Source organism: Nyctereutes procyonoides, unplaced genomic scaffold, assembly GCF_905146905.1.
Source record: "Nyctereutes procyonoides isolate TBG_1078 unplaced genomic scaffold, NYPRO_anot_genome, whole genome shotgun sequence".
Classification (NCBI taxonomy): domain Eukaryota; kingdom Metazoa; phylum Chordata; class Mammalia; order Carnivora; family Canidae; genus Nyctereutes; species Nyctereutes procyonoides.
The window spans coordinates 3446369-3460003 of record NW_026575118.1 but is presented as its reverse complement, the minus strand read 5'-3'; the positions used below and the strand labels follow the sequence as shown (position 1 = coordinate 3460003).

General features: G+C 33.8%; 1 protein-coding gene across 4 annotated transcripts in view; it reads right to left on the bottom strand.

Moving 5' to 3' along the window:
- EXOC6 (exocyst complex component 6) overlaps positions 1 to 13635 on the bottom strand; it is a 205465-nt gene that overhangs the window by 123403 nt on the left and 68427 nt on the right. For all 4 annotated transcript variants that reach the window (XM_055334426.1, XM_055334428.1, XM_055334429.1 and 1 more), the window contains exons 9-12: positions 8890 to 8973; positions 3585 to 3631; positions 3338 to 3458; positions 2072 to 2143 (exon numbers count right to left, since the gene is read on the bottom strand). In XM_055334426.1, coding sequence (XP_055190401.1) covers positions 2072 to 2143; positions 3338 to 3458; positions 3585 to 3631; positions 8890 to 8973 — 324 coding nt within the window. The remainder of the gene's footprint in view (positions 1 to 2071; positions 2144 to 3337; positions 3459 to 3584; positions 3632 to 8889; positions 8974 to 13635) is intronic.

Genomic DNA, 13635 nt, shown 5'->3' with positions numbered 1-13635 from the left:
TTGTCTTCCTGAATCTTATTTCAAAGCAGTAAGATTAGAAAGGTATACTTACAAGGGTTCATACATCTATTACTGTTACTTTCTACTGCCTCTATTATATCTACATATTGTCTATCCCTTTCCTCTGATTCTCTAGAGATCCTTGGAACCACAGCACATATTATATACCACATTCAGTTGTACCCAAAGTGCCAGTTCAGAACAGTCCCTCATGGTTTATAAAGAGATAAGGAGCTTGTATCAGAATACAAATCAATGCAGCTGATCTACACAAGAAAGTCTTGCTACAAAATAAATGCCAATTGAGGTAAGCTTTGTACTTAGTGATGTAGTTGACTTATATCCTGAAGGAAGTTCCTTTTTGCTATGGATCCATAAGAGCTGGTGGACTAGTGACTTTTTCCAGGCCAGCGAGTGTTATCCCCAACATGTCTTGAGTAGTAATGTTTTAAGTCATTAAGGGCAACAAAACTCCCTTAAGTTACTCAGAGATAGACCTAAAAAAATTAAGGTACTCTCCGATAAGACTTACCAGAAGTTTTTATTTTGCAGAGAAATCAGTATTACAGATTTATGAAAAAAAATCCGCATTATCCTGATGCTACAGTATAAGGCACAGAAATTAATAAAGATATAAGATAAAATAATTGACTAAAGTAGTACGTCAAATCTTAGATTTTTTTTAAATCTTCTTAGATTTAATAATCAAGTAGATAACTATTATTCTAGGATGAAGACTCTTGTGATGAAGCAAATAGTTTAAATTAGCATTTCCCAAAGCATATTATATAAAGTTCTAGATCTACAAGATGTCATATGGGGGATAAAAGATTCAAGGGTCAAATATACTGGGAAAATACTGCATAAATACCTTCCTTTTGGAATCATATGGTATGAATCTGCTCTGAGAAAGGCTTTTATTTTTTTATTTTTTATTTTTTTTATTTATGATAGTCACACACAGAGAGAGAGAGAGGCAGAGACACAGGCAGAGGGAGAAGCAGGCTCCATGCACCGGGAGCCCGACGTGGGATTCGATCCCGGACCTCCAGGATCGCGCCCTGGGCCAAAGGCAGGCGCCAAACCGCTGCGCCACCCAGGGATCCCCTGAGAAAGGCTTTTAGTGGAGAAATCTGTTTTACTTCACTTATTTCCCAAATGTTTTTGACCACAGAACTCTTTTTAAAGCAACATCTAAAAAAATTTTTAAAAATAAATAAATAAATAAATAAAGTAACATCTATTACCATACTTTGGAAAATGCTAATCTATGTTTCATGAAATGTTCTTCCACCCATAAAAATCCTGTAAGTTTAAGCATGAAAACAAAATGCAATTAATTCTTGACCATCCATGATCAAAAAAAGGGACAAGCTTAAAACTTTGTTACTGAAAATCACAAAGGCACTGAATTTTGAGACAATTCAATTTTAATCTTATTTTAAAAAAAGAAAAAGACAGAAGTAAAATGATTTGCTCAGTCATAGTACACCTGAAATTAGGAAGGAAATGAGTGGATACAGATTTCAAACTACATGTTTTCATATTTGTTATCACACTTACAACTCAGAACAATCCCTAAAACTAGTAATAAAATCATTTTCACCAGTGAGGATCTAAAGCTTAGAAAAATTGTAAACAAAAAAAAAAATTGTAAACATACAATTAGTCAAAGCAGAAGTGAAATATAAACTCAGGGTCTTGTGTGACTCCCAGAGCCCATGCTCACTGTCCTAAAGCAGATCTTGTATCTTCTCATTCTAGTTCAGAGTTCTTTCCACTACACTCTACACTTTTTTTTTAACTATAAAAATATCTAATTAAACAATCTATTCTAACCGAATGACCAATATTTTAAAAGATGGTAATATTTCCCTAGCTCTGTCCAAGCTTCATAATCAGGAAGCAGCAGAGAATTGAAAAGCCTTGGAATACCAATACATAAGCACACATTTGGTTACTACTAATTTTTTCCCATTAATCCATAATAAAATAAATGAGCATGGTCTGTATTTTGTATATCCTTACATGATCAAAATAGGCATTAAATGAAAATTAGAATATTACCCACCTGCAAAGTATCCGCAAATATCACAATGAGATTCTTCAGTTCCAGAACAAGGTCAGGATCAGTACAGTAAGACTGGGGGAGGGAGGTGAAGGGATGGAAATAGAAACAAAGAAACAAATATAAACCAGGATCATTTGATTAAAAACAAATCAAACCTGAAAAGTTTTCCTTTAGTATGCCAGACTTATTATAAATTTAAAATCTTGATTATTAGTTAGATCCATGGCTGGCTTCCTCTATTCAGTAAAAATTCTTGGGGAAAAACCATAACAGAATGTACCTGAAGTATCCGTATTACATGAAATGTTATTCCAATATAAGAATGACAACTGAAGATTCTTCTTATTAATTCACCAAAAAAACTAATCTGTTTCAAAAGGATAGTGAAACTCATTCTGTCCCCTTAATAGCATTTAACAAGATTTTTAGTGTGATATGTTGCATTTAATACCTTATGACTTTGTATTTGATGTCATATAATTAGTAGGAAGCACGCTATAATTTTACAAATTCAGAGCTGGTCTGAGTGTAAACCATGAAAAAACATCGTTCTTCATTGGTACGTTAGAAAAAGTTATAATTGACTGGACAAATACTATATAAAGAATCTACAATCCTGATAAATTAAAAATATAGTATTTTTATAATCTAAATACTACATAAGCTAATATCCCTTTAAAATATTTTCAATCTCTATTCTCAATAATAACAGTCTTTATAAATAACACTAACATATTATTTCCACAAAAGGTGTATTACGCAAATACTTGATCATTTTACTTCAATTCATTTAAAAATTACATAAAGGTTCGTTATTTCAAATGAGTTCAAATTTTGACAATTGCATATTTTTAGGATATTTGTAACTGTGTTACAGCAAACAAATTATAAACATCGAAGAACAAGTTCAATTGAGTTTTAATGGTGGAGTTTATTTTGGAAACAAAGAATTTGGAATGATAATTAAAAACCCTTTCTTCACAGTGCTTTTCAGTGATCTAATGAAGAGGTCAGTTGAGACTAATGAGACCAGCTTAATTTTTCATTTTCTATAATGCTGGACTAAAAGTGCCTTGAGAAGCCCCAGTCAGTTGCAAAATCAAAGCTCAGTGTTACCAAACAAAAGCCTAACATTACTACTTCCAAATCTAAGCTGCTATCAAAAAATGCAGAAAGATGGAGTTAGTTTTCTTCTGCCATTATGCATTTAGGAAGTTCTTGAAGTAACTGAATTAAAAATTTAGTAACATAATTTGTCTGACTTACTGAATGAGCTCTAAGGACAGCAATTATCTTTGAGAGGGCCATGTTCCAAAGTTCATCAGTGTATGCCCTGGTTACTAATCCTTGGGTCACATGTAAAATGTGATCTTCCACCACAAAGAACCTAAAAACAGTAATTACCAACATACTGTATGTTAAAAAAAAAAAAAAACAAAAACAAACAAATAGAAAACAAGCAGCTCTGACATTTAACATAAAAATAATAGTTATTTCCAAATTAGATACATACCCTACAATTTGAGTGAAATATCTTCTATACCCATCAACAGTTTCATGCTTTAAATGAAAAATAAAAATAAATTTAAACCAATAAATACTGGTAACATAAAAGTAAGTTTCAAGTCACTACATCATTTATTAACAAATAATTACTGAGAATCTACTATATGCAACATACATTTTTAAAGCACCAGAGATATGCTAGTAAAAACCAGAAAGTCCTTATCCTTATGGAACTTACATTCAAAAGGAGACGGACAATAAACAAGTTAAAAAGTAAATATAATTTCAGAACCCTCTTCTCAATAAGCTAGTTCAAGCCACCATAATTTCTCACTTGGCAGAATTTCACTACGTGAAAGTTCTCACATAATTTCTCTCTCATCATTCTCCTACCCAGTCTCACCAGCTTTCAGACTTGCTCTCTACAGTCTATTCTCCAGACAGCTATCAGAATACTTTTTAAAGAGTAATCAGATCTTGATATCTTCTGCTAAAAACCTTCAATGACTTTATATCTGATTCATAATAAAAGTCAAACTCCTTAAAAATGACCTGTAATTGCATGTTAATAGCCTTAACAAAAGGCATATAGAAAAATATTTTATCATTTGAATTTCATTCTTAGTTTATTACATGAAATATTTCACTATTTTAATTAAGTTTAAATGTTGTATTCTGCATATTTCATAAATGTGATAAAAATTTTCAAACATCTGGGAAGTTCTTTTCAGGTTGTTGGAAAAGAAATGTTTTTTTTACCTTTTAGCTTTAAAATACTATGATCAGGGTACTGGGCGGCTCAGTGGTTGAGCATCTGCCTTTGGCTCAGAGTGTGATCCCGGAATCCTGGGATCGAGTCTCTCATCCGGCTCCCTGCAGGGAGCCTGCTTCTCTCTCTACCTATGTCTCTGCCTCTCTCTCTCTGTGTGTCTCATGAATAAAATCTTTCAAAGATAAAAGAAAATACTATCATCAGAAAGAAAGGAGTTTATACGATACCAGATGTTTGATATCTCTTGATACTTCCTTTATAACATTTATAGTCACATTTTATAATGTGCCATGTGTGCTTGAGAGGTTGTTTTACAGTTGTTACAGTAGGCTTCTACATGATTCATTAGATCAAGTCTATCAAGCATGTTGTGTATTCTTACTGATATTTTATGTGGTTTATTAGATACTAAGACATACTTAAAAATCCACTATGGATGTTCTTTTAGTTGTGGCAATCTGGCATTATATATTTTTAATCAATGTTATCAAGTGCTTACAGGTTTCAATTATCATTTTTTATCAACTCTAAGACATGGATATTTTATTTTCTATCATTCTAGGTCTTTTTATATTATATGAAAGTATACACCCCATTTCTATTCTTTTATTGGTTACTCCAGAAATTACATTATGCATATTTAAGTAATCAAAATCTAAAATCATCAGTATTTTTACTCTTTTGGACAATTCAGAAAACTGCAGCATAGTTTCATTTTATTAATTCCCACATCATGTTTATGCTTTTGTTGTGCATTTTAATTCTATCTTGTTTTATTTTTTTAAGATTTTATTTCTTTATTCATGAGAGACAGAGGGAGAGAAAGAAAGGCAGAGACACGGTCAGAGGGAGAAGTAGGCTCTATGCAGGGAGCCTGACACAGGACTCGATCCCAGGACCCCAGGATCACGCCCTGGGCTGAAGGCAGCACTAAACTGCTGAGCCACCTGGGCTGCCCTAATTCTATCTTGTTTTAAAGTCCAGAATATTTATTAACATTATTTTCTACAACTGACATAGATTCATCCACATATTTATACTTTCTTTGCTATTCACTCCTTCTAGCATCTCATATCTTTTATTTGACACCCTTTTCTTTTGCTTGGAATAGATTCTTTAGAAATTTTCTTAATAAGGATATCTTAGTATCCAATTCTCTTCTTTGTCTGAAAATGACTCTCTCTGCCTTTGTTTCACTAGGTATAGAATACCAGGTTAACAGTTATTTTTTTTAAGATTTTATTTATTTATTCACAGACACAGAGAGAGAGAGAGAGAGAGAGAGAGAGAGAGAGAGAGAGAGGCAGAGACACAGGCAGAGGGAGAAGCAGGCTCCATGCAGGGAGCCCGATGTGGGACTCGATCCCGGGTCTCCAGGATTACACCCCAGGCTGCAGGCGGCGCCAAACCGCTGCGCCACCGGGGCTGCCCAACAGTTATTTTTTTAGCATTTTAAACATTCCATTGTTTTCATTTCTCGTGAGTAAAAACCTACAAGCAAGACCACTGGGCTGTATGATAAGTGCATGCCTAACATTATAACAAATTGCCAAACTATTTTCCAAGGCAGCTGCATAATTTTTAGAACCACCAGAAGTATACGAGAGTTCAGTTGTTCCGTATCTCACCAGCACTTGCTATTATCAATCTTTTTAATTTTAGCCTTTCAAGTAGGTAAATAGTGGTATCTAATTGTGGTTTTAATTTGCATTTCTCTGATGAAAAACGATATTGAACATCTTTTCATGTGCTTAATTTTCATCTATATATCTAGTAAAATATCTTCTTTTATCCATTAGTTTGTCTTTATTTAGTTACACAAATTCTGAATACAAGTCCTTGTTAAACACAAGTTTTGCAAATATTTTTTCCCCACCTGTGTCTTTTCACTTTCCTGACAGTGCATTTTGAAGAGGAGTTTTTTTTTTTTTTTTGAAGAGGAGTTTCTCATTTTGTTGCTCAATCTATCAATTTCTTTCTCTTATGGTTCATACTTTATGTATGTCACCTAAGAAAATACTGTTTAACCCAAGGTCACAAAAACCTTTCTTTTTCTAAAAGTTTTATAAATTTAGCTCTTGCATTTAGGTCCATGATCCATTTCTTGAATTGTTGAGGTAAAAGTCAATATTCATTTTTTTGCATATGGATAATTTAATTATCTTATGGTCAAAAGACATACTTTGTATGATTTCAAGTCTTTTTTTTTTTTAAGATTTTATTTATTTATTCACAGACAGAGAGAGAGACAGAGACACAGGCAGAGGGAGAAGCAGGCTCCATGCAGGGAGCAGGATGTGGGACTTGATCCCGGGTCTCCAGGATCACACCCCAGGCTGCAGGTGGCGCCAAACGGCTGCGCCACTGGGGCTGCCCGATTTCAAGTCTTTTATATTTGTTGAGATTTATTTTATAGCCCAGAATATGCTCTATCTTGGTAAACATGTGCATTTCTGCTATTTGGGGTAGAGTATTCAATAAATGTCAATTAGCTTAAGTTAGCTGATACTATTTTTCACATCTTCTATTTTCTCTTTATCTTTGCATTCTGCAGTTTCACTGTAAGTTCTTTCTGAGTGTATTTATTTTCATCTTACCTACTTAGGATTCCTTGGGCTTGAATCTCTAAGTTTCTATTTCTTGACCATACTGGAAAATTCTCAGCCATTATGCTCTCAAATACTCTTCTGTCCCCACTTATTCTATCTTCTCTTTCTGTAATTTCAACTAGATATGTTAGACTTTCTCTCTGTATCTCCCTATGTCTCTCTTCTGTATTCTTTTTTTTTCTCTTCTGTATTCTTATCCTCTTAAGTCTGTGATGCTTTCTAGATAATTTCTTCAGATCAACTAATAGAATTCACCAACTGCTAAACCTATTCATAACATTTTTGATTTTAGTTAATATATCTTTATTTTCTAGGTATTCTACTTGGTTTTTCTTCATTTTGGTCATTCCTTCATGTTCCCTATTTACATCAACAAGCTTGCTGTTTATTTCTTTAATTATATTAAATGGCTAATAATTCAAATACTGAAAGTCTTTTTAGAACTTATTTCTGTTGCCAATATTTTTAATGATTTTCACTAGTTTGATAATTATTTTTGACTGTGACTTACTAATTTTCCTTGAACCTATGATATGAAAGTTGAGAGATCTGCATTTGCTTCTCCTGGGCAATATCAGCATAGAACAACTTCAAACTGAATTTTCAACTTGAGATTTTTTTTTTTTTACTATCCAAATAGAATGAATTTGGGTTGCAAATACATGTGAAAAATGGCTTGTTATATATTCTCAAAGATTTTTTCACCTTGTTCCTTCAGAACCAGCATTTAAGATGGGAAATTTCTGGGCAGCCCGGGTGGCTCAGCTATTTAGCGCCGCCTTCACCCCAGGGCCTGATCCTAGAGACCCAGGATCAAGTCCCATGCCGGGCTCCCTACATGGAGCCTGCTTCTCCCTCTGCCTGTGCCTCTCTCTTTCTCTCTCCCTCTCTCTCTCTCTTTCTCTCTGTGTCTCTCATGAATAAATAAATAAAATCTTAAAAAAAAAGATAGTCAATTTCTTTATAGTGTTTAGCAGAAAGATCAGAGAGGTCTTGTTAGATTTTTTTAAATAACATTGTACCCATTTTTTTTTAAGTAAATCTCTATATCCAACAGGGGGCTCAAACTCCTAATTCCAAGATTAAGAGTTGCATGCTCTCCTGACTAAGCCAGCCAGGTGTCCCTAGATGTTTTTCATCTTTAGGTCATCCTAATAGTGAGGCTCTAATTTTTTGGAGTCTCTGCTTTCTAAGGAAGACAACTTCTTATCAGCTCCTTTAGGAGGCTTTGGGCTTAGGCCTCTGTATTCCCATGTCCTCAAAATTCATACTTTCCAATTCAGCAGATACCCCTAAGATAAAAGCCACAATTAGTGCTTCATTAAACCTATCTGGATTTCTGCTTCATTTAGGTTTTCCTGTTTTATTTTATAGTTGAATATATAGAGGTATAAGTTACATACAATAAACCTCACTTTTTCATAAACTGTCTCTGCAAGTTTTCACAAACATATTTAGTCACATAATTATCATCATAATCAACATACAGAGTAATTCCATATTCACTTAAGTTTTTGTCCTGACTATACTTTTCTACCAAATCTTCAGTGCTTAAAAATAATTTTTTAAATTTTTAAATGTTTTATCCAGCATCTTTGTTTTTTCATAAGAACAACTTAAAAGTACATAGTCTACCATATTGTCAGAAATGAATTACCACTCCCTGATACTTTATATATCTACTTGTTTATCTTTTTATTTATTCACTGCCTATTTTTTGTTTACTATCTTCCCTAATAGAATGTAAGCTCATGAGAGAAAGAACTTACTTGTTTTGCTCGCTACTATAGCCTTAGCACCTAAACCAATTATTGGAAATGGAAGGTGTTTAGTATTTGTTGTTGAATGAATAGTGTTACCTACTCTGAAGAAACTAAAACAGGGTAAGAGGCAAAAAGTAACAACACAATTCAAAAATTTCACATACTTACCATATTTGACTGAGGTTGCAATACCAGTCTTGCTTGTTTCTTTCTTTGTTTTCGGTAATAATTTTCAAATGTTTCTTCATCACCCTAAAGTAAAATTAGCAGAGTAATGAAACACACACACACTACAGAACAGATAATTTTTTTTTAGATTTACTTATTTATTTGAGATAGAGAGAAAATGATTGGAGAGAGAAGCAGAGGGAGAGAGAGAGAATCTCCAGCAGACTCCCCACTGAGCAGGGAGCATGATGCAGGGCTCAATCTCACGGCCCTGAGATGGTGACCTGAGCCAAAATCAAGAGTTCGATCCTGAGCCACACAGGTACCCTGACAGAAAACTTCTTTACCCCCAAGAGTCATTTTAAATCTTCTAACAAATGGAATATAAACACTGAAATGGTATTTCATACTGAATGTCAAGAATAAGTTTTTGGCTTTATAGCTCAAAAACAGTAATCTTGTTTGTTACCATGACAATTAGGAAGACTAAATGTAAATTCAAACAATTTGACAGTTGCCCAACTTAATATTAAGGTTTTGTAGACTTCTGACTGACCAACTCAAAATATGGCTATCTGTGAGGGAACTAAATAGAAATTCAGCTGTCAAGCTTAAACTTCTGAACATGTTGTAGAAGACCCTACATCATCTGGCACCTTCCTCCATTTCCTGCCTCATCTTATAGTATACTCAATATACCATTTTCTTCCTACTTCCAGGGCTTGTAGAAGCTATTCTTGAAACGTGCTTCCCAGTTCTTTTTCTCTATATGACTTTTATTTACCCTTCAGGACTCAATATAGATGTCACTTCCTTTAAAAGCCTTCCTCAACTTCCTGAGGCTTGTTTTTGTCTGTGTCCTCCCATAGCAACCTGCATATCCATATCATTGCACTTTTCGCACTGTGCAGTAAATTCTTAATTAGTAGTCTATCACAACATTGTCTAATGGCACTTTCTGTGATGATGAATATTTTCTATATCTGCATTCTTATAAGGTAGCCACTAGATAGATGTGGCTACTGAGCACTTACAATGGCTAATAATAAATACTGGGACCCTGAATTTTAATTTTTTTTAAATTTAAATAGCTGCATACAGCTAGTAGTTACCATATTGGATGACAAATATCTATCTTTACCACTGTAAGTCTGTTTAAATATTTTTTTTCTTTTTTTTTCTTTATTTATTTATGATAGTCACAGAGAGAGAGAGGCAGAGACACAGGCAGAGGGAGAAGCAGGCTCCATGCACCGGGAGCCCGACGTGGGATTCGATCCAGGGTCTCCAGGATCGCGCCCTGGGCCAAAGGCAGGCGCCAAACCACTGCGCCACCCAGGGATCCCCACTGTAAGTCTGTTAGAAGAAGGTCCTATCCAACTAGTTTACCACTGTATCCTTATCACTTTACACAATGTTTGGCACATGGAAGGCAATCAATTACTATTTGCTGAGTGAATGAATAATGACTGAACAAGTAAATGAATGACTATAGATAGATCCATTTTTTCTGTCTTCCTCTCTGCTTAAAGGATAATCCATCCAGAGTGAGAAGAAAAGGCTGAGAACCCATTTCCCTACTTAAGGCTCCAAAAGAGAATCGAATAGGGGAAAAAAGTAAAAACTCATATTTTCACTGAAAAAAAGATTTTTTTCTGAAAACTTTAATATTTAAATAGTTAAAAAAATTACTGCTCAGTAGGGAGCCTGCTCCTCCCTCCCACTTATGCTCTCTCTTGCTTTCTCTTGCTATCTCTCTCTCTCTCTCTCAAATAAAATATTTTTTAAAAATGACTTTTTAAAAAATAAAAAAATTAAAAAATGACTTTTTTTTTTAATGCCACAAAAAATAAACTCACAATGCAGAAAGTAAGTTTAGTTAGGTATCCCTTAGAGCAGTTCTTCTAGTTCTACTAGTATTCTAGTATTTTTGTACTCAGTTAAAAGAATTTCAAAAATACTATGGTCCCCCTCAGTTTTATTTTGGTACCTAAACTTTTTTCACCAGGAGTTTAAATAGATGTAAAGGATATAATTTCAAGTACATTATAAATAAAACTATTACATCCTCATTTAAACAATCCAATGGTTACTCACAATCATTTAAAAAATATGTGAACATGCTCTTCTCTCTCACATTTAAAACGTTTAGTTTTGTTTTCTGTTTTTTATTTTTTATTTTATTATTTTATTTTATTTATTTTATTATCTTATTTTATTTTATTTTATTTTTATTTTATTTTTATTAAGTAGGCTCCATACCTAGCATGGAGCCCAATGTGAGACTTGAACTCACAAACCTGAGATCAAGACCTGAGCTGAGATCAACAGTTGGACGTTTAACCAAGCCACTCAGGCACACATCCCCCACACTTTTTATTTTTATTATTATTATTATTACTATTATAAAGATTTTATTTATTTATTCATGAGAGAGGCAGAGACACAGGCAGAGGGAGAAGCAGGCTCCATGCAGGGAGCCCGATGTGGAACTCGATCCAGGTCTCCAGGATCAGGCCCTGGGCTGAAGGAGGCGCTAAACTGCTGAGCCACCCGGGCTGCCCCCCCGCCACACTTTTTAAACTTACATTCCAGACTACCACCCTTACAGATTTTTTTCAAATTTAACGTGTTATTTTTTTAATACTGTATTTATTTTTTTAAGTAAACTCTATCCCATATTGTAGGGCTCAAACTCATGACCTCAAAAGCAAGAGTAACATGACCTCAAAAACAAGATTTAGTACATAACTGATCAATACAACCTAAGTTTATTATGTTAAATTAATATAACCAAAAGTAAATTTTTATTGGAAATGAATATCTTAACATGATGAATGGGGCTTTTTCAGGAACTAACAACATACTTTAAATTTTTATTTATTTATTTATTTATTTATTTATTTATTTATTTATTTATTTATTTATTTTTTAAGATTTATTTATTTTATTTGAGAGAGAGACAGAAAGAGCACAAGCAGGAAAAGGGGCTGAGGAAGAGGAACAGGCAGACTCCCTACTGAGCAAGGAGCCCAATGTGGGGCTTGATCCCAAGACTCTGGGATCATAACCTGGGCCGACCAAGCCACCCAGGCATCTCAGCAACATACTTTTTAGTTAAAAACTCTAAGCTGCAGATTTAGTGTATTTAATTAACCAATAAATGCCCACCCTAAAACGTAATTAGCAAAGCCAGTCCTCACAGTCAAACTTTTAAGTCAATTGTATTTACTATCCCTCAGGAAAAGTCTAACTTCATGTTTCAAATTCAAATGTTAATATGCATTGTGGAACATTATGAAAACCATTGAGAAATAAATTATAAAATTACAAGAGTCATCAAGATTAAGATTATTTAAACTCAATGTGATTGTTTAATCCATTCATGAAACTTAAAAACAATATAATAAATCACTTATTACTTAACTGCTGTTTCTCTTTAATTTATAATAATGCAATGAAAAAAATGCAATGTAATATACACATAGAATTCTAAATTATTTACAAAAAGAGGAGTATGATAAAAAAAATACAATATGCCTTCAGTAAATATGTGGACATATATAAACCTTTGGTGTTAAATTTTGGAAATAAGAAAATAAAATCACGTATAAAAGTCAGGAACAACTCATTAATTTTGTTAAATATGGTGATCATTCTAGAAACTAATCAGTCTGGCAGCCAGCTTTTTTTTTTTTAAGATTTGATTTATTTATTCATGAGAGACAAACAGAGAGAAGCAGAGACATAAGCAGAGGAAGAAGTAGGCTCCACGCAGGGAGCCCAATGTGGGACTCAATCCAGGACCCCAGGATCATGCCCTGAGCCAAAGGCAAATGCTCAACCGCTGAGCCACCTAGGCGCCCCTTATTTTATTTTAATATGAAGTAAGAAATATCACACATGTAACTGGACTTCCATTTATGATACAATTTGGCAAAATGGCTTTTAACTGTTTTTCTGAATCACAACTTACATGAAAGAATGGTTAGTCAATATAACTTCAAAATTCTGGTGGCCCCAAAAAATACTCTAGTCATGTTTAAAAGATTCCACTTTACTAACTCATATCATTTTGGATGTTTAAAGGTTTTTCTTTACAGCAAATGACACATCCTAGGGATGTGTATTAAGATCAGCCAAAAGCACTGTTTATATTTAAACATATAGGATACAGTTTTGCTTTCAAATTTTCCTATGTTCTCACTTCTGTACTTCCATAGTACTCCCTCATAAAAGTATTATATATTCATTGTCAACAGCTGGAGAACAAAAGAGATCGGGACGTTAAATGAAAATTTTCACTACTCCCACTTATGTCATTACTAAATACCATGAATCAGAACTAAGAATATCCTACCACAGGACAAGATATAGTATTTTTAACATGGTTTACCCTTTTCTGCACAAGAAAAGAAAGAAACCCTTATGTATATAGTCCCTTAATTAATTATTAAAGGAGACTTCTCCTTTATTTGGCATCTTGGAATTTTTACACATCAAGATAATGCACAATGGTAGTAGTAATGATGGATTAATACTATGGGTATCAGTGAAGGATGTGTCTTTCTTTTATGAAGTAAGTATGGTAGCCTCCAAGATGGCTCCCAAAGATCTCTGGTGTAGTCTTGTTCCACATTCTACCAGGGCTGATGTATATGATCAGTAGGATATAGCCGAAGTAAAGGTGGGACAACCTGAGTGGCTCAGTTAGTTAAGCGCCTGACTCTAGGTTTCAGCTCAGGT